Source organism: Lissotriton vulgaris, chromosome 1_2, assembly GCF_964263255.1.
Source record: "Lissotriton vulgaris chromosome 1_2, aLisVul1.2, whole genome shotgun sequence".
Classification (NCBI taxonomy): Eukaryota; Metazoa; Chordata; class Amphibia; order Caudata; family Salamandridae; genus Lissotriton; species Lissotriton vulgaris.
In genome coordinates this window covers 284,062,255-284,083,181 of record NC_141686.1, presented here as the reverse complement: position 1 = coordinate 284,083,181, position 20,927 = coordinate 284,062,255, and the positions used below count along the sequence as shown (strand labels likewise).

Sequence of the window (20,927 nt, the reverse complement as noted above, 5' to 3'; positions counted from 1 at the left end):
ATCTCAGTACAGCCGCCCGAGGCGCTTCACATGCTGACTTCCTCAGTCAACTCTAGTGACATTTCGCTCACTGGTGGCATCACATGACATTCAGTTGTTCATGAAGGCCTTGCTTACTTCTATGCTGGTTTCAAATGGATGTTTTTACTGGATGTTGTTTTCAATGGAACGTGTTTCCTTCTCGCATAATGTATACTTTGTTTTGTGTCTATAATGCTTAATTTAAATCTGAGCTCTGAACCATAGTACATGTTTATAGTATTAAATCTATTGGGAGTTTTCTATGTTTAAAATATGCTATGTGTCAGTAACTTGTACGTTTCGTTTGCAATTTCTCTTCAGGTTATAATTCATATTTGAAGCTTTAATATTGACATGTCTAAAGAGTGTCTTGATTTTATTAGTACTGCTCATCATAATTTACTGTGATGTCAGATGTTAATGTTTAATTTCGTAAAACGACAATGGTACTCTGCAATAATAACACAATGAGATACATTTTACTGTTGAACACGAAACACACAATTGGTGCTTTCAGGAACACAATCAGGATCTTACTTAAAGAGCCTCTAGTGTATAAGGATAAACTCTGTGGTGGTATACATGTCAGAGGTAATTTAAAAAAAAATGTTTTCTCATGTTACAATTTAGTATTTACAGGCTTTACAGTGTGTTATAGGGAGGTAGATTCCCCTTTATAGTAATTTACAGGGAGGTGTGTTCCCCTGGTAAGTGGATGGATTATTATAGTGTGTGTAGTTGAGGGGATGTGATATTTCCTGGAATTTATTTTCTCCTGCAAATGTGTGCAAGAGAGGGCATTCCTTGTCCCTGGTAGGTGAACGGAATGTTACAGTGTAGGCAGTAGAGGGGATGTGACATTTCCTGGTCCTGCAATTTATTTTCTCCTGCAAATGTGTGCAAGAGAGGGCATTCCTTGTCCCTGGTAGGTGAACGGAATGTTACAGTGTAGGCAGTAGAGGGGATCTGATATTCTCTGGTCCTGCCATTTCTTTTCTCCTGCAGATGTGTGCAAGAGAGGGCATTCCTTGTCCCTGGTAGGTGAACGGAATGTTACAGTGTAGGCAGTAGAGGGGATCTGATATTCTCTGGTCCTGCCATTTCTTTTCTCCTGCAGATGTGTGCAAGAGAGGGCATTCCTTGTCCCTGGTAGGTGAACGGAATGTTACAGTGTAGGCAGTAGAGGGGATCTGATATTCTCTGGTCCTGCGATTTATTTTCTCCTGCAAATGTGTGCATTCCTTGTCCCTGGTAGGTGAACGGAATGTTACAGTGTAGGCAGTAGAGGGGATGTGACATTTCCTGGTCCTGCGATTTATTACAATGTGTGCAGTAGAGGACATATGGTATTCCCTGGTCCTGCCATTTCTTTAACTTTACGACTTCTATATTAATATTTTGTTATTTACATTGCTATTATTATATTTACTATGCCATTATTGTCATTATTATCACATGAAGAAAGATGTTTTACTGTTTATTACTTACATTGTTATTACTATTTCATTGTATTTATTATTAGTACATAGGCAAGGATATTTTATTACTTACATTTCTCATTATTGCTTTACTTTTACATTATTATTATTATTACATAAGAAGATTTGGTTATATTATTATGGTGTTCTTTTATATGTACTTCTGGAATTGTTTATTTTCTATTCCTATGTTATAATATTTCGTTTTGTTAAATATTATAAAGGGGAAGATGTGTAGTAATCTCCTTCTTATGTAATGAATGTCCCTGGCTCTGATGCTCTTGCTATGTGATGTCATTTAGAATGTTAAGGAGGTTTGTGCTTGAAGTGAGAGCAGTTAGAGAAGATGGGCTGAGCAGCCAGGAGGCCGCTCCTGGTGGGGCTTATATTAGGAACTCACTAAGCTGTAACTTAAGGAATAAACTACAAGTACAAGAGCTGTCTACCAGACTTCATTGATTTCTACAGTAATATGCCCCTAAGTTTTACATGCAATGAAAGAGTTCCACTGGCCACACACACAGCCATAGAAACTGTGGAGACGGGAGAAGCCATAGAGTGTCAGTACTAACCCCCTCAGATTGCCTAGTCTAGTCAAATAACCGCTTTGGCTGCCTCTCAAATACCAAATCTCCAGCTTCTTGTCCATGTGAATCTCTTCTTCCATCATCTGGTTGTTCATCCACTTTACCTTTACCGGATGTGACCTAAGAACAACATTCTGGCAGAGCATTTGAGCTCTTGCAGCCAATTGTCTGACCTTCTGTTACAAGTCAATTGCCTCGATTGACAGATACCATCTTCCTAGTGGACAATCGGCTTAGCCACATAGTACACGTGAGGAACGCGCAAAAACTGCACTCACATAAAGTCCCTTAAAGAAAGGCATTGACTTGACACAGTACCCTTATTATCAAGAAAAGCTGGAGAAATGTACAAGGACAGAAACACAGAAAGGTATGACAATTGACATGTGCACTATATTTCTGCCTATGGATGTCATAAAATATTGTTTGGTTAGCCATGCATCAGTTTTTATTGGGCATCTTTCATACCAAAAAAAGTGGCGTGCTCCATGAAAGTTGCATCTCAATGGAATTCCCAGGCTCGAAAATGACTGGGGAAGAGAGTTCACTGGTGGCCCCATGATCAAATTCTGCAGTGATCGGACAGGGAAAGGATCTGTAAATATATACCCTTAACAATGAACTTATTGAGGTTGCGCTTTTGGTCTGCTCCTCTTCTGTAAGATGTGTCCTTGCTGCTGTTTTTATTGTGAGAAATGTGGGACTGCAAGATACTAGGCCATTTGCCACTGGTAGTAAATTGTTGTGCTTTAAATTATGTCATCATGAGAAAATAGTGCATTGCTTCACATTTGCAGAGAGTCTTGTATAGATAAAAGTGGTGTGTTTCATGCAAGGCACCTCACCATGGGTTGACATTAGTTTCCTTATTTAAAACATGTCTGGGAAGGTAGCATGTTCTGGGAGCTGTATGCCGACAACCCCAAAAACTGCAGGCCTTGACATGGTCACAGTGATGCCTGTTCTGACACCATGCACCACTCCGATCAAAAGATTTAGAATACCTTTTATCATAACGTGTATCAAAACAGGACGTTACAACATTTGCAGCTTCCACATGATTTTGCAAAAGTCAGCTACAGCTATTCCTACTTTGCATTATGAATATTCCCACTTTCTAGGCGGTTTGCATGAGTCCTAACCAAAATTCTTGGATGCAATTAATAAGTTCATAATTTTCTCCGATATTTAATTTCAATTAACTTAATTTTTAAACTTCTGATTTTGGATTGTTTATTTAAAATGTAAAATCACTGTAAATTGAGGCTTTGGCTACTGTAAGTTTTCTGACAAACTGAATGAAAAGTAGTTCTGTCAGTGGCCCGATGTAGGGAACGTCACAATACATTACTTCCAATGCAAAAAGCTATTGACACAAACTATTTTGTTATTGCCTTCTTTTTCCTAATTTTGTATCCATCATTTAGCAAAATCAATGAGAATTGTGTGTGAAACCACAATCAACACAAATTCTTCCCTCCTTAATTCATAATGTTGTCCCCTTGTAGGCTTTCTCATTTATTTATTTAAAATACATATAAAAACAAATATTGACCATTACATACAAATAATTATGAATTTCTTTTTCTAACAAAACTAAACTTTTAGGAAGATTTAGTTAATTCCTCAGACTGCTTAAAAGTAATTCTCAACATCCTTCATAGAGATTTTACCAATGTCTTACATTGGAGGCAGATTTGAGAAGAACCTTAGAGTCTCTGATATCTCTCTGTATACTCTGATGTGATAAGGGGATTCTGAGGAAGTATGTGAGATTGCTGGGACTATGAAGGTTGGCTAACAGGCTAAAGACCAGTTTGTCCGCAACCTAGCATTAGTCACCACACAAAGATTGGCAACAGTGACCAACTGAGTCACCTCTTAGTTTGTCAACCAATACAGATGGTACACAAGTGTTCCTGGACTTTCCCGAACTTGCTTTTCAGTCTGAGCAGTGCCTCTCTTTTGTGTTATTTAACTCATATAAATAATCTTCAGGAGACTCTCTTTTTTCTTACAATTTGTAAGCTTATTTCTGCTGTTCATGATTGTACATACCTCCATAACAGAGTTCCATACCCCATCCTTTGCCATGACCAATGTAGCATCAGCGAGAGGGGCATGCTATGGCCGATTGCCTTTTTCTACCAATCGGTCTGTGACCTCACTTGGTGCTACCAACATCAGTCCCATTAGGTTTTTAACATTGGAAAGTGCTGTGTAGTTCCTCATAGAATCTCAGGACATTTTCATGAACCTTAGGGAACTCAATGCTAAGTAAATCTGCCGGGGCTGGCACCTCTTTCCATTGGGGCCACAACTGTGTAGATGAGTTAATTTATACATAATGCATGTAACTGTATCTTATGGGGATATCATGAAATTCTGGCACAGCCGTGGCCCTTCCCGACCTATGTTGGAACCACTGGTCTATATTTTGGGTCAATTGCACCCACCATCCCTCAAACCAATTCAACATCTTGCATAGATCTCTTTGGAACACTACTGAACTTCACAAGGCAGAGCCAATGCCCTCCAATGGATGCCAATGTCACAAACTTGCAGTTGAAAATCACACCCATATGCTCTACTATTCTAAACATGGGTTTAAATTAGCACAATCCAGGGGTAACAGCTACTCTCTGCCCCTGCTCCCACTGGACTCATAGCTCAGGAAAGCAACAGTGGAAAAAGAAGTTAACAAGGCTGTAAGAGTCTTGATTACCTACTCTAGTTGATTCCTACAACTCCCCCCTCCCTTTTGGAACAAACTAGGAGACTGGGGAAAGGCTAAGTGTGGGAAAGAGATGAACCTTGTGATGCCATCTGAGATCAAAGGATGCGTGATGCCAGGTCCTCACTATCCATGAAATGATAGTGACTTGACATCAAAGTTTCAAATCTACTTCTGTATTTTGGCCACAAATCTGGTTGCAAAGGATTAAAATTATTACCCTTCCAGGTGAAATTACTATCCAATCATGGATCTTTTGAGTAATATGTAGTGAAAACGTACAATACACACATTGACAATTAAAATATAATCTCTCAGTTGTTTGTTGGTGGTATTGGACTGTGTTCTAAAATGACAGGTCACCGAACTATGTAACAGTTACATGAACCTGTACCCGGTGACCACGCGAGGATCAAGTAGTTAGAGTTCTTCATCACTTCCTCATTCGTTCAACCATGGTCAAGTACTTGACACTTTTTTTACCCAGTCTATTGCACAGTGAATGTAAAACCATGGATAGGTTTTATGTCTATGCTTTGTATTTATTTACCTCATAGAACATTTGATGCCCTTCTTACGGTGTTATACATTACCAACATGAACAATATGGATTAAAACCACCTCATAGGAAAGTAGAATTTAAAGAGATAGGCTTATTCTATCAGTGGTAGCATCTGTCATGAAATCTATGCTCTTTTTATACATAACAATCTTGGCACTCTCTGTGACTATGTGCATTTGCTATAGAGACATGGACGTCCCTTCTCCTCATACTCTGCCTTCCCAATCCACAGGTTATGGAAGACGGGCAAAGAGGCTGCTATAGAGCCACCCAGCCAGGGGGCATACCATCTCCTCTTCTTCTGCTCAGGTGCCAAGATGTCATACTCCATTTCCGCAGGCAGCAGTTGGGTCAGCTCCTTCGTCATGCGCTCAGCAAAGCCCGTAAATTGTGAGGAGCCGCCACACAGGAGGATATTTTGTAGGATGTCTGGCCTGCAGTCAGGCTGAACCTTCTGGAGACACTTGAGTACCATGAGATGAAGGCCTGGCTCATTGAATCCTAGCAGATGAGGTTGGAAGAGAGGCTCTGAGCACTGGAAGCGCTCAGTGCCCAGACAGATTCTCTGCCCATCTGGGAGCTGGTATTCCATCAGGCTTGTTCCCTCCTGAAGCTCCTTCCTGAAGTTCATGGAGACATAGCAACACTTTAGCTTGATTTCCCTGAACAGTTTTTCCTCTTGGAGACTTCTCGTCTGGGGCCACCGGAGCAGCTCCTTGAGATGGTGAGTTAAAGTTTCTCCGGTGATATCCATCCGATACAGAGCATGTGTGAGTGTGTATCCATCCATGACAGGGCAGGTCAAGGAAGCCCCATCGCCTGCATCCACCACCAAGCCTGAGGTGCGTCCACAGGAGAAGAGGGCAAGAACACAGGTGTGGGCAACATGGAGAGCTGGCACACCAAAGCATTCAAAGAGCAACTCTGCTGCCAGCTCACGGTTTGTGGAAAGCGAGGACGGGGAATCAGTAATAAGGATGGGTTGATTGGTGGGGTCCACCTTCAGACGACTGTAAAAGATGTAGTGCCAGAGAATCTCAACAGCATCCCAGTCTACCACCACCCCACGTACCAGTGGCCTCTTCATCACTATGTCTTCTGGGCAGGGCCCCTCCTCCCCAGCATGAAATCGAGGTGCACCAGTCACAGGCGTGAGCTCTGACCAGGAAACCCCAACTTTGGTGGTAAGGACACATCTTGGCTTGTCTTCAGAGGAGAATCCAGCTTTGGTGTAGCCTGTGCCAGTGTCAATCACCACAGCAGGCTTCCGCAGAGCCGAAACATGTCCACAGTATGCATGCGGCTCCATGCTGCAAACTGAAGCAGATGTCTGTGAATATAAAATGCAATGTTAGTTCTCTATGTCTTATATATGGTTGTTTCATAATCCCCACTACTTCTAGTGTAGCTATAATTCTCTTCTACATTTTACTGTTTCCTTTTAAATTGTTTGGCCCCTGACCATTTTCTCTTTTCTTTCCTACTACTGAGCCACCCTCCCCATATTTTTCTTGTCCACTGCCTTTCACTTTGAGCTCCGGCTTTCATTATTCCCTTACTTTATTTTTCAGCAGTGTTTATCACACTGTACTTTTATTTATTTATCCAGTTTTGTATAGCGCAAACTTGACCCGGAGGTATCAGAGCACTTCACAGAGTTTGCATGGAAGCAATTACATAATTTACATTTGGAATAAATATAAATACATAGTGACCGTAAGTAAACAAAGTCAACGAAAGACATTAGGATAAGCTAAAGATACAGATTTGAGGTGGATAGGTATGCATACATATATATTTTGGATGACTACGACAAAAACCCATCTCATTACGAGGTTCTAACAGTTTAATATGAAAGGGCTTAAAGAAAGACATCAAACGAATAATAGTCTTCCCAGAAGGAACAGGGGTATGCTGGGACATGTAGTCAATGTTGTGCTCCCTCAAATCAGAGTGAGGTGGCACGCATAAAGATGACGAGTAAATGAGCCCCGGAATCAAAGGCATTTGAGAAAGGCACACCTGCTGAAACGCGTTAGACCGTTTGAAAAAAATAAATGAAAGCTTTGAACCCCGTTGTGTGCCCTATCTGTTTCTTGGATGGAAGGTTTTATGCTTTATATATATATATATATATATATATATATATATATATATATATATATATATATATATATATATATATATATATATATATATATATATATATATATATATATATATATATATATATCTTGTCCAATGATCAAATCTGAAAAAAGGAATGTCCGGGCCTGCTTATGCAGAAATACGAGCTTTATTCAGGCTCCACTCGACGCGTTTCGAGGATACTCCCTCTTGTTCACGAGCGTGAGTGTTTGTGTAAGAGTGAATTAAATACTGTCACATGCTCATAAACACAGTGAACAGACTCACAGGTCTGAAACATTGGCGAGCTACATTGCACGTAGTCCTTCAATACATGAATTTCAATCACAAATCACGTAATGCAAATTCAGGAAATACTTGAAGGCACTATCAATACGAATATTACCAGGAGAAATGGCAAAAAATAAAATTTTCAAAATAAACGATCGCGTTAAAGCGAACGCAAAAACATGTTATGTGTCTGCTAAATACCATTCATTCTTTAGCATCACATTGTTATGGCAAGTCTCCCCCTCAACACCTAGTGGGTTGTGATTTTGGTGACCAGGTTAACAGCACATATGTCTCTTGTTCATCAGAACACTGTCAATAAAGTTTAAAGGCTTTAGCGCATCTGCAATGAAACCAGCCTGGCTTTGAACATGCGGGGCCATGCGACAGTCTGCGTGTTACGCCCCAACTGAGCGCATCGAGTGGAGCCTGAATAAAGCTCGTATTTCTGCATAAGTTGGCCGGGACATTCCTTTTTTCAGATTTCATCATTGGACAAGTTTGGTATCTTTTGGGACTCGCTATCCCTTCGGGGCCCGCCGCTGGAAGTGGCAGGGGTTCAGAGCGACAGCTAGCTTTGGATATAAATATATATATATATATATATATCCACATCCACTCCTTCAATGAAAGAGAAAAGGCCACAACAGGGGAATCCTTTAAAAACGCTTTAATGTGCTGCACAAGCCAGAATGTCTGTCATCTTCCATGGCGCACCCTCTATGGCGGATGCATTTCGGCGTGTTCTGCCTCTTCAGCGCCAGGTGCAAGTGCTCGTCTGTGGGGGTGTGAGTCGAGGGTTAAATGTCCTGCCCTCTCCTCGTTTGCAGACCGCAGCTCCTCCCACGCCTATGCTGTCCCAGCGTGTATGCCTCCTGTAGCCTGTCCTGTAGACAGCGCCTACAAGTCCCAGCATGCAGTGGCAAAGTCTGGTAGGTATTTGCGGGAATGAGGTGGGGAAGATTGTATTGCTCCAAAGTCAGCAAACTGTCCTTAAACTCCAGAACACTGTAGTGCAGCTGCGCTTCCTCGGGTCCCCAACCGCTGCATCCCCCTCAACAAATGAATCGTTTCTGACGTTGGCAGGCTTGGAAATCCTACCTGCCCCGTGGCGTCGTAGACCTCCACACCATCATACTTCTTCATCCGCTGGGTTGGAGGACGCTGTGAAATCCGGTACCCCGGAGGAACAACAAACCGCAAAGCGGAATCCAGTAAACACAGGGCCACTTGAAGCAGCGTGAGCCTTTACAGCGCGACACTGGACAGCGCGCTCATATGTCCACATCCACTCCTTCAATGAAAGAGAAAAGGCCACAACAGGGGAATCCTTTAAAAACGCTTTAATGTGCTGCACAAGCCAGAATGTCTGTCATCTTCCATGGCGCACCCTCTATGGCGGATGCATTTCGGCGTGTTCTGCCTCTTCAGCGCCAAGTGCAAGTGCTCGTGTGTGGGGGCGTGAGTCGAGGGTTAAATGTCCTGCCCTCTCCTCGTTTGCAGACCGCAGCTCCTCCCACGCCTATGCTGTCCCAGCGTGTAGCCCCCTGTAGCCTGTCCTCTAGACAGCGCCTACAAGTCCCAGCATGCAGTGGCAAAGTCTGGTAGGTATATGCGGGAATGAGGTGGGGGAAGATTGTATTACTCCAAAGTCAGCAAACTGTCCTTAAACTCCAGAACACTGTAGTGCAGCTGCGCTTCCTCGGGTCCCCAAACGCTGCATCCCCCTCAGCAAATGAATTGTTTCTGACGTGGGCAGGCTTGGAAATCCTACCTGCCCCGTGGCGTCGTAGACCTCCAGACCATCATACTTCTTCATCCGCTGGGTTGGAGGACCCTGTGAAATCCGGTACCCCGGAGGAACAACAAACCGCAAAGCGGAATCCAGTAAACACAGGGCCACTTGAAGCAGCGTGAGCCTTTACAGCGCGACACTGGACAGCGCGTTCATATGTCCACATCCACTCCTTCAATGAAAGAGAAAAGGCCACAACAGGGGAATCCTTTAAAAACGCTTTAATGTGCTGCACAAGCCAGAATGTCTGTCATCTTCCATGGCGCACCCTCTATGGCGGATGCATTTCGGCGTGTTCTGCCTCTTCAGCGCCAGGTTCAAGTGCTCGTGTGTGGGGGCGTGAGTCGAGGGTTAAATGTCCTGCCCTCTCCTCGTTTGCAGACCGCAGCTCCTCTCACGCCTATGCTGTCCCAGCGTGTATGCCTCCTGTAGCCTGTCCTGTAGACAGCGCCTACAAGTCCCAGCATGCAGTGGCAAAGTCTGGTAGGTATATGCGGGAATGAGGTGGGGGAATATTGTATTGCTCCAAAGTCAGCAAACTGTCCTTAAACTCCAGAACACTGTAGTGCAGCTGCGCTTCCTCAGGTCTCCAAACGCTGCATCCCCCTCAGCAAATGAATCGTTTCTGACGTGGGCAGGCTTGGAAATCCTACCTGCCCCGTGGCGTCGTAGACCTCCACACCATCATACTTCTTCATCCGCTGGGTTGGAGGACCCTGTGAGGAACAACAAACGGCAAAGCAGAATCCAGTAAACACAGGGCCACTTGAAGCAGCGTGAGCCTTTACAGTGCGACACTGGACAGCGCATTCATATGTCCACATCCACTCCTTCAATGAAAGAGAAAAGGCCACAACAGGGGAATCCTTTAAAAACGCGTTATTGTGCTGCACAAGCCAGAATGTCTGTCATCTTCCATGGCGCACCCTCTATGGCGGATGCATTTCGGCGTGTTCTGCCTCTTCAGCGCCAGGTGCAAGTGCTCGTGTGTGGGGGCGTGAGTCGAGGGTTAAATGTCCTGCCCTCTCCTCGTTTGCAGACCGCAGCTCCTCCCACGCCTATGCTGTCCCAGCGTGTATGTCTCCTGTAGCCTGTCCTGTAGACAGCGCCTACAAGTCCCAGCATGCAGTGGCAAAGTCTGGTAGGTATATGCGGGAATGAGGTGGGGGAAGATTGTATTGCTCCAAAGTCAGCAAACTGTCCTTAAACTCCAGAACACTGTAGTGCAGCTGCGCTTCCTCGGGTCCCCTAACGCTGCATCCCCCTCAGCAAATGAATCGTTTCTGACGTGGGCAGGCTTGGAAATCCTACCTGCCCCGTGGCGTCGTAGACCTCCACACCATCATACTTCTTCATCCGCTGGGTTGGAGGACCCTGTGAAATCCGGTACCCCGGAGGAACAACAAACCGCAAAGCGGAATCCAGTAAACACAGGGCCACTTGAAGCAGCGTGAGCCTTTACAGCGCGACACTGGACAGCGCGCTCATATGTCCACATCTACTCCTTCAATGAAAGAGAAAAGGCCACAACAGGGGAATCCTTTAAAAACGCTTTAATGTGCTGCACAAGCCAGAATGTCTGTCATCTTCCATGGCGCACCCTCTATGGCGGATGCATTTCGGCGTGTTCTGCCTCTTCAGCGCCAGGTGTAAGTGCTCCTGTGTGGGGGCGTGAGTCGATGGTTAAATGTCCTGCCCTCTCCTCGTTTGCAGACCGCAGCTCCTCCCACACCTATGCTGTCCCAGCGTGTATGCCTCTTGTAGCCTGTCCTGTAGACAGCGCCTACAAGTCCCAGCAGGCAGTGGCAAAGTCTGGTAGGTATATGCGGGAATGAGGTGGGGGAAGATTGTATTGCTCCAAAGTCAGCAAACTGTCCTTAAACTCCAGAACACTGTAGTGCAGCTGCGCTTCCTCGGGTCCCCAAACCCTGCATCCCCCTCAGCAAATGAATCGTTTCTGACGTGGGCAGGCTTGGAAATCCTACCTGCCCCGTGGCGTCGTAGACCTCCACACCATCATACTTCTTCATCCGCTGGGTTGGAGGACCCTGTGAAATCCGGTACCCCGGAAGAACAACAAACCGCAAAGCGGAATCCAGTAAACACAGGGCCACTTGAAGCAGCGTGAGCCTTTACAGCGCGACACTGGACAGCGCACTCATATGTCCACATCCACTCCTTCAATGAAAGAGAAAAGGCCACAACAGGGGAATCCTTTAAAAACGCTTTAATGTGCTGCACAAGCCAGAATGTCTGTCATCTTCCATGGCGCACCCTCTATGGCGGATGCATTTCGGCGTGTTCTGCCTCTTCAGCGCCAGGTGCAAGTGCTCGTGTGTGGGGGCGTGAGTCGAGGGTTAAATGTCCTGCCCTCTCCTCGTTTGCAGACCGCAGCTCCTCCCACGCCTCTGCTGTCCCAGCGTGTAGCCTCCTGTAGCCTGTCCTGTAGACAGCGCCTACAAGTCCCAGCATGCAGTGGCAAAGTCTGGTAGTTATATGCGGGAATGAGGTGGGGGAAGATTGTATTGCTCCAAAGTCAGAAAACTGTCCTTAAACTCCAGAACACTGTAGTGCAGCTGCGCTTCCTCGGGTCCCCAAACGCTGCATCCCCCTCAGCAAATGAATCGTTTCTGACGTGGGCAGGCTTGGAAATCCTACCTGCCCCGTGGCGTCATAGACCTCCACACCATCATACTTCTTCATCCGCTGGGTTGGAGGACCCTGTGAAATCCGGTACCCCGGAGGAACAACAAACCGCAAAGCGGAATCCAGTAAACACAGGGCCACTTGAAGCAGCGTGAGCCTTTACAGCGCGACACTGGACAGCGCGCTCATATGTCCACATCCACTCCTTCAATGAAAGAGAAAAGGCCACAACAGGGGAATCCTTTAAAAACGCTTTAATGTGCTGCACAAGCCAGAATGTCTGTCATCTTCCATGGCGCACCCTCTATGGCGGATGCATTTCGGCGTGTTCTGCCTCTTCAGCGCCAGGTGTAAGTGCTCCTGTGTGGGGGCGTGAGTCGATGGTTAAATGTCCTGCCCTCTCCTCGTTTGCAGACCGCAGTTCCTCCCACACCTATGATGTCCCAGCGTGTATGCCTCCTGTAGCCTGTCCTGTAGACAGCGCCTACAAGTCCCAGCAGGCAGTGGCAAAATCTGGTAGGTATATGCGGGAATGAGGTGGGGGAAGATTGTATTGTTCCAAAGTCAGCAAACTGTCCTTAAACTCCAGAACACTGTAGTGCAGCTGCGCTTCCTCGGGTCCCCAAACGCTGCATCCCCCTCAGCAAATGAATCGTTTCTGACGTGGGCAGGCTTGGAAATCCTACCTGCCCCGTGGCGTCGTAGACCTCCACACCATCATACTTCTTCATCCGCTGGGTTGGAGGACCCTGTGAAATCCGGTACCCCGGAAGAACAACAAACCGCAAAGCGGAATCCAGTAAACACAGGGCCACTTGAAGCAGCGTGAGCCTTTACAGCGCGACACTGGACAGCGCACTCATATGTCCACATCCACTCCTTCAATGAAAGAGAAAAGGCCACAACAGGGGAATCCTTTAAAAACGCTTTAATGTGCTGCACAAGCCAGAATGTCTGTCATCTTCCATGGCGCACCCTCTATGGCGGATGCATTTCGGCGTGTTCTGCCTCTTCAGCGCCAGGTGCAAGTGCTCGTGTGTGGGGGCGTGAGTCGAGGGTTAAATGTCCTGCCCTCTCCTCGTTTGCAGACCGCAGCTCCTCCCACGCCTCTGCTGTCCCAGCGTGTAGCCTCCTGTAGCCTGTCCTGTAGACAGCGCCTACAAGTCCCAGCATGCAGTGGCAAAGTCTGGTAGTTATATGCGGGAATGAGGTGGGGGAAGATTGTATTGCTCCAAAGTCAGCAAACTGTCCTTAAACTCCAGAACACTGTAGTGCAGCTGCGCTTCCTCGGGTCCCCAAACGCTGCATCCCCCTCAGCAAATGAATCGTTTCTGACGTGGGCAGGCTTGGAAATCCTACCTGCCCCGTGGCGTCGTAGACCTCCACACCATCATACTTCTTCATCTGCTGGGTTGGAGGACCCTGTGAAATCCGGTACCCCGGAGGAACAACAAACTGCAAAGCGGAATCCAGTAAACACAGGGCCACTTGAAACAGCGTGAGCCTTTACAGCGCAACACTGGACAGCGCGCTCATATGTCCACATCCACTCCTTCAATGAAAGAGAAAAGGCCACAACAGGGGAATCCTTTAAAAACGCTTTAATGTGCTGCACAAGCCAGAATGTCTGTCATCTTCCATGGCGCACCCTCTATGGCGAATGCATTTCGGCGTGTTCTGCCTCTTCAGCGCCATATATATATATATATCACTTAACGGAGCACAGCTGCAATTGCATGAGATTACTAGTGGAGTGAGCAAAAATAAATAAATAGCAACAATATATAAAGGAAATATGACGACAAACAGTAGTATAGATGGACGATGTCGTACTGGGGTAGCTAGAATAGTGTGGCCTGGATGGTTGGGAGAGTGGAGGCATAGTTTTACCCTAGGTACCCCGGAGGAACAACAAACCGCAAAGCGGAATCCAGTAAACACAGGGCCACTTGAAGCAGCGTGAGCCTTTACAGCACGACACTGGACAGCGCGCTCATATGTCCACATCCACTCCTTCAATGAAAGAGAAAAGGCCACAACAGGGGAATCCTTTAAAAATGCTTTAATGTGCTGCACAAGCCAGAATGTCTGTCATCTTCCATGGCGCACCCTCTATGGCGGATGCATTTCAGCGTGTTCTGCCTCTTCAGCGCCATATATATATATATATCACTTAACGGAGCACAGCTGCAATTGCATGAGATTACTAGTGGAGTGAGCAAAAATAAATAAATAGCAACAATATATAAAGGAAATATTACGACAAACAGTAGTATAGATGGACGATGTAGTTCTGGGGTAGCTAGAATAGTGTCTCCTGGATGGTTGGGAGAGTGGAGGCATAGTTTTACCCTAGATAGTGATGCACAGATTTATTTAGAGGGTGCGGGGAAGGGAGGAACAGATCAGCCAGTTGGTTTAAGGAGGAAGGTTTAGATATTTGTTGGAGAGAAGTTTCAGTTTCTTCTTAAAGTGAGATAATGATTAATTGTCACGTAAATCCTGTGGCAGTGATTTCCAAATTCTGGGATTCCTTTTATATTCCTCTACCACCAGTGGCAGCTCGCATAAGGCGTGCTGTGGAGCGGGCGGGGGAGGGGCAGGGTGGTGGTAGCAAACACGGACATACGATGGAACGGAGGAAAGTAATTATTACGTTCTGCCGTATGTCCGAGTATCCTACCCCCTCACCCTGCCCCTCCCCTGCCCCGCCTCACCACCCCACAGCACGCCCTATTCGAGCCGCCACTGTCTACCACACTGTCACTCAATTTCCATGTCACATCTCTATGTTGTAACTGCATATTTGCATGTATTTTACTCAATTACTACCTATCTATCACAGTTGTTTCTTCTAGGGCTGTCTGTTCCTTTACATCTTTGGATTTATTTTAGGCCAGTCGTTCTATTGCTGCATCAAATTCTGAACACTGGATGCAAAACATGTTGCCTTAGTTTACTAAAGGAGAACCAAGGGGGCGTGGCCAAGATGGCGGAGTAAGTGGTCGCATTCACCGCGATCTCCTCCGAGCCTGGGCCCCTAAACCGTTGAAACTTAGCTGATCTCCCCCCACGTTGCTACCAATCGGCAGCGGAAGGTGAGGGGGACCCCCGGGTATCGGTCCCGAGAGAAGCAGAAGCCTGGTGCCGCGATCGGAGGGCCTCGGGAGCAGGGTCGAGTGCGGAGGCGGCCTTGGACACGGGCCGGAGGCGGAGCCGAGTTTACCCTGCGGCGGGGACTGAGCCTGGAGGGTGCCCCGAGGTTGCGGGTCTGCCTGGTGAGGAGAGCGGCACGCCCCCGGTCCTGCGGATATTCCCGGGGGCCCGACCGGCTGATCCTTGGACACGAAGGTGCAGGGGTGCGGGGGTGCAGGCCCGGGACCGGGCGCTGAGTTGGACCGGGGTGGCGGCCCGTGCGCCGGACCTAAGCGACGCTAGGAGGGACTCCCGATCTGCTTCGCTTCACCAGAGGTGCTGGGGAGGAGCCGACGTACATCCTGGTGGAAGCGAGTGACCCCGGAGGGTGGGAGAAGGCCTTCGAGAATCAGCCGCATGCTAAGCTGCCGCTGGAAGAGCGGAATCACACAACGCTGTGGCTGTGGCCCGCGCCTCCGGCCTCGCTCCAGGGGGGGTCTGAGACGGGCGGGCCCCCTGAGCCCAAACGGACAGTCGCTCTTTGCTCCCTCCCGCTGGAACTGATCCTGCCCGCAGTGTTGGCGCCCCACGTCATCTGGCAGGGAGGGAGCCCTACTTTAGAGCAGCCTGCCTGGCGAGTGCCCTCCAGGACTTGGTGGGGGTGCAATAGTGAGTTGTATACACGGCGAAGACCGCACTGGCCCCCTGCGTGACTGTGCCGGGTGTTGCAGTGGATTGCTCGGGCCTGGCCTGGAGTTCTGGCAGGTCCCGGGACGTGGGGCCTATTCAGAGGCGGCCCTCATCACAAGGAAGGAACTGTTGGAGACGAGTGCCCTGCTTGGGGGGGCCCAGGAGGCCGGGGAGGCTTAGAGTTGCCCTCGATCCCCGGAGGCTGCTGGTGGAACCGAGAAGGGAGAGCAGCTCTGCCCCCCCTTTATCATACGTGGCCCAGGCAGCGGAGTGTGCGGCCCGGTTGGACAGCTGGGGATCGAGGCGCCGACCGGCGTGGAAACCTACGCAACGCCGCGGCGCGGCCTGCAACTTCAGAGGTGCCTGTGGACAGCGGGCGTCGCTGGCTGGAGTGGGGGGGCCCCGCCCGGTTCTCCCTCCGCATGGCTTAGGAGAGGTTGAGTGCCTGCTGGCCCAGTCTGGCGAGTGGACTTCCGGGCCCACTGGAGGTGAGGTGGCGCGGTGAGAAAGCGGTTGTCCTAGCCTGTCCCCCGGTGCGTGACTGCGCCAACGAAGACGCCCTGTCCTCGCTCGGACTGAGGGGCTGTGGATAGTAGCGGCGCTGTCTGGGACGCAGTTGGTGAATTAGGAGGTGGTGCAGGGTGGTAACCGAGTTGCACACCGAGTGGTGGGGAATGCCACGCCTTCACTGCCTGCAAGTGGCACAGACAGCTTAGGTGACAGCCGGATTTTGGGGAGTGCGGTCAGCGGACGACGGCGTGGGAGCACAGGGGACCCGAGAGAGACGTGCGGACAACTTGACTGGTGCCCCAGGGGAGCGGCGAAGGGCTGTGGCCATTCGGGGTTGCGGCAGGTAACCAAGGAGTCCAGTATACCGCGTGGAATGGCCGGAAACAAAGGAAATAGGAAGGGTGAGCGCACCCTACCGGACATGCTGAACAGGGGCACTGCGAGGCAGGACCGGGTGCAGCATTCCCCAGGACAATCGAGCATCTCCCAGGGGGCGAGTGGAGGGGAGCCCCCGGTCACCAGGTCCTTTCTTGAATCACTCTTCAGCTCCCTGCGAGAGGACTTTCAGACATTGAAGCAGGAAGTGGCAGGGGAGGTTCGAGAAGTACGGAGGGAAGTCGATAGCCTGGGTGAAAGGGTGACCTCCGTGGAAGAGGCCGGACACGCCCGAGATGAAGAGATCACGCAACTCCAGCAGGAGGTGATACGGCTCCGGGACCAGCAAATCGATCTTCAATCACACGCGGAGGACCTTGAGAATCGGTCCCGGAGGAACAACATCCGGTCCGGGGTGTGCCTCTCGGAGAGGAAGGGGAAGACGCCGCGGGCTACCTGCGAGACCTGTTCAAAGAGATATTGGGTGAGCCAACCGATTTTCTGATCAGGATAGACAGGGCGCATAGAGTGGGCCTGCGGCGCCGATCCTCAGCTCCCCCCCCCGACCTCTTGGCTTTCCTGCCGGATTACCCCTTGAAGGGGAGGATCCTCCGCGAGGCCCGGACCAAGCCCTCCCTGGAGTTTAGGGGTCACCGAGTGGCCCTCTTCCAAGATCTCTCAGTGATCACGTTGCAGAAACGCAAATCCTTTAAAATATCGACCGACTTCCTGAGGGAGCATGATACTCAGTATTCGTGGGGCCATCCGTTTCGCCTCATCTTCCGATGGAATGGCACACTGCATCAGGTGCGCTCCCTTCAGGACATCTGCGGGGTGCTGGGCATCACCGCAACTGACGAGGACGCGCCCACCCCACGACGTAGACGTGTCACCAGGGATGGCTGGCAGTCAGTCCCTGGCCGCCGGCATTCTACCTCCTCTGCAAGACCGGATTCACCTACTCTCCGGGCGGAAATGGATAGCGCAGTGAGAGGAGTGGCCAGGGATACGGCAACCGGTGATGTTGCGCTGACTGCCTAAGAAGAACTCCGGGGGGAGATCAACATCGCTTTCTTGGTATCGCAGGTTTGGGGGCCTGGAGTGGGGAGGGGGAAGCGGGTGGTTGCGTAGTGGCTGGACGCCCACTTCTGTGATTTTCCACAGACTTGTCCGTTATGGACCGGACTGGGACATTGGTTCCTCTGGAACAGTTTGGGGGAAGTGGGGTGTGGGGTGTGGGGTGGGGGCTGCAGGGGGGGTTTAGTTGGGGTGTGGGAGTTTCAGGGAGGGATCCGGGAGTTGGGTGGGGGAGATGGGGTCGTCCAGTGCACCACGCAGATATTTGCTGCGTTCACGGCCTTCATTTGCTGTGTCTTGGCCGTTTGGGGGCATGGCGCGCTTACGGGGAGAAGGGTGAAGGCTGATCAATGCGCTGCGCAGCTAACGGATACACTTGAGTCGGCCACACATTGCAGGTTGCCTGGCGGAGGACGTTGCGTGACCACATACTGTTTCTTCTTTGCCTTTTTGCTTATGACACCGGAGTGGGTGCTCACACCTTCAGTGGCCTCAGGTCAAAGTAGTCGCGCTTTCACACACACAATCCATTATGCCTCCTTACACTTTTAAGGTTGTGACCCTAAATGTCCGGGGTTTGAATAATCCCGTCAAGCGGCGGGCAGTGCTTTCCCTCTTGGAGAAAGCTCACGCGGACATATGCCTCGTCCAGGAGACACATTTGCTGCCACAGGACATACATAGACTACGCTCACATAAGTTCCCGGTCCAATTCTTCTCCTCTTGCACAACTAAGACTGCGGGGGTGGCAATTCTGGTAGCCAGACACTTTCAAGGGGATCATCTCCATAAGTTTGCCGAACAGAAGGGCCGATTGCTAGCGCACAGGTTCAGGATAGGGGGACTCACGTTCACGATCGGGTCACTCTATAGCCCCAATTATCGGCAGGAACGCTTCCTGCAGTCAGCGGTGGAGGAGATCACTGCCTCGCCGGACAGACATATTATTCTCGGTGGAGATTTTAATATGGTTTTTGTCTCTGCTGTGGACAGATCGGCGCAGCTCTCCCCGCAGGTCGGGGAATTCTCGGCCTGCTGTAAAGCGCGGCTAGCGGAGGTAGACCTTCTGGATCTTTGGCGTCATATGCACCCCACGGATAGGGATTACTCATATTATTCTCACGCGCATAAGACATATGCGAGGCTGGACCACCTTTTGGTTCCGTCTCCGGTGCAGGCGCTGGTCACTGGGGCGGACATGGGTGTGTTATCTTTATCGGACCACGCTCCAGTTGAGGCCACGCTGTGCCTACCCTCCGCAACTCATCCTCCGAAGACATGGCGCCTCCGGGATACCCTGCTACATAGGAATGTCGTAGTGGACCGTATTGAGGCTGCGCTCCGAGACTATCTGGCCCATAACGACAACGCTGACACCACCCGGGCCACACAGTGGGTGGCCCTGAAGGCAGTCCTCCGGGGAGAATTTTTAGCAATCTCTGCGGGCGAAAACAAGGAACGACGGGCCAAGAGGGAAGAACTTACTGATAGAGTTTGTGAGCTTGAACTGATACACCGCAGGACGGGGGCACCCAGGATCTGGCGACAGCTTAAGGAAGCGAGAAAGCTTCTGGCAGCCCTGGATCTGGATCGGGCGGAGTACGCGGCACTCCGGTTGCGCCACGCCTTCTATACAGGGGGAGACCGTTGTGGTAAGCTGTTGGCCAATAGGCTCCGAGTTGCACGTCAGAGCCAGCTAGTGAGGGAGATTATTGACTCCGCAGGGGCAGTGGAAATGGAAGATGCTCGTATTTCAGCCGTGTTCCGCGGGTTTTACGCGAAGCTTTATACCGGCGACCCACCGGACGAGGCGGCCATGGCCTCCTATCTGGATTCGGCTGCCTTGCCCTCCTTAGATCCTCTGCAGGCGGAACACCTGAATAGGGATATTAGGATAGAAGAGGTGGTGTCGGCCATTGCTAGACTTAAATACGGCAAGGCACCGGGCCCGGATGGTTACACTGCGCTCTTTTATAAAACGTTCTGCACGTCGCTAGCCCCTATCCTTACTCGCCTTTTTAACTCATTTGCGGAACCCGGGGCCATCCCGCCTGACCTCCTGCGAGCTTCCGTTACGGTCATCCCTAAGCCAGGGAAAGACCCGAAACACTGTGGGTCCTACAGACCGATATCCCTTTTGAACGTGGACTTAAAACTTTACACGGGGATCCTGGCCAGTCGCCTTGCACCTCACCTACCCGGTCTTCTCGACCCTGATCAGGCGGGCTTTGTCCCGGGGAGGCAGACGGTCGACAATACAAAACGGGTGGTCCACCTGCTGGAGAAGGCCTCCCGGATTCCGGGGGAACGAATGTTGCTAGCAGTGGACGCGGAGAAGGCGTTGGACCGGGTGCATTGGGCCTACCTGGAACGGGTTCTGGTGAAGGCGGGTATAGGGGAAAAGTTCCGCTCCATGATCCTCAACTGCTACAGGGAGCCGACGGCTGTGGTCCGCGTGAATGGGTACACTTCTGCGGCCTTTAACATCAAGAGGGGCACTAGGCAGGGATGCCCACTCTCGCCCCTGCTCTTCGCTTTATACATGGAGCAGTTTGCTCAACGGGTCCGTGACAACCCGGCGGTAGCAGGGATACGGATGGGAGGATTCACGCACGCTATCAGCCTTTATGCTGACGATGTCATCTTTTCGTTGGCTACACCCCGGAAGGCCTTACCGGCCTGCATAGAGAGGCTGGCCTCCTTTGGAGCGGTTGCGGGATTTAAGATGAACATGGGGAAGTCGGTGGCTTTAGATGTCTCCCTGGAGCCGGCCACTAGGACCTACCTGCAGAATAGATTCCCCATGCTCTGGTCGTCGGAGGCGATACCCTACATGGGGATTTTGATAGCCCCCACGTTACCGGCTATGGTTTCGGCTAACTACACAGCTCTGGGGGCA

General features: G+C 49.7%; 1 protein-coding gene across 1 annotated transcript; it reads right to left on the bottom strand.

The window, feature by feature from the left end:
* Nucleotides 1-5,548: 5,548 nt before the first annotated feature.
* LOC147736501 (actin-3-like) lies at nt 5,549-15,795 on the bottom strand. Its single transcript, XM_086952635.1, has 4 exons — nt 15,736-15,795; nt 13,601-13,696; nt 10,249-10,311; nt 5,549-6,712 (listed from the first exon to the last, which is right to left on the bottom strand). The coding sequence occupies exons 1-4, from the start codon at nt 15,793-15,795 to the stop codon at nt 5,549-5,551; spliced, it is 1,383 nt and encodes a 460-aa protein (XP_086808761.1).
* Between the last annotated feature and the right edge of the window lie 5,132 nt (nt 15,796-20,927).

Excerpts from the sequence above, each read along its gene's own strand:
- LOC147736501 (XM_086952635.1), bottom strand. The coding sequence starts at position 15,795 with ATGCGGCTGATTCTCGAAGGCCTTCTCCCACCCTCCGGGGTCACTCGC. Across the intron at positions 13,697-15,735 it reads TCACTCGCTTCCACCAGGAT|TTTGTTGTTCCTCCGGGGTA; the intron begins GTACGTCGGCTC and ends TCCGCTTTGCAG. Across the intron at positions 10,312-13,600 it reads TCTACGACGCCACGGGGCAG|GGTCCTCCAACCCAGCGGAT; the intron begins GTAGGATTTCCA and ends TGTTCCTCACAG.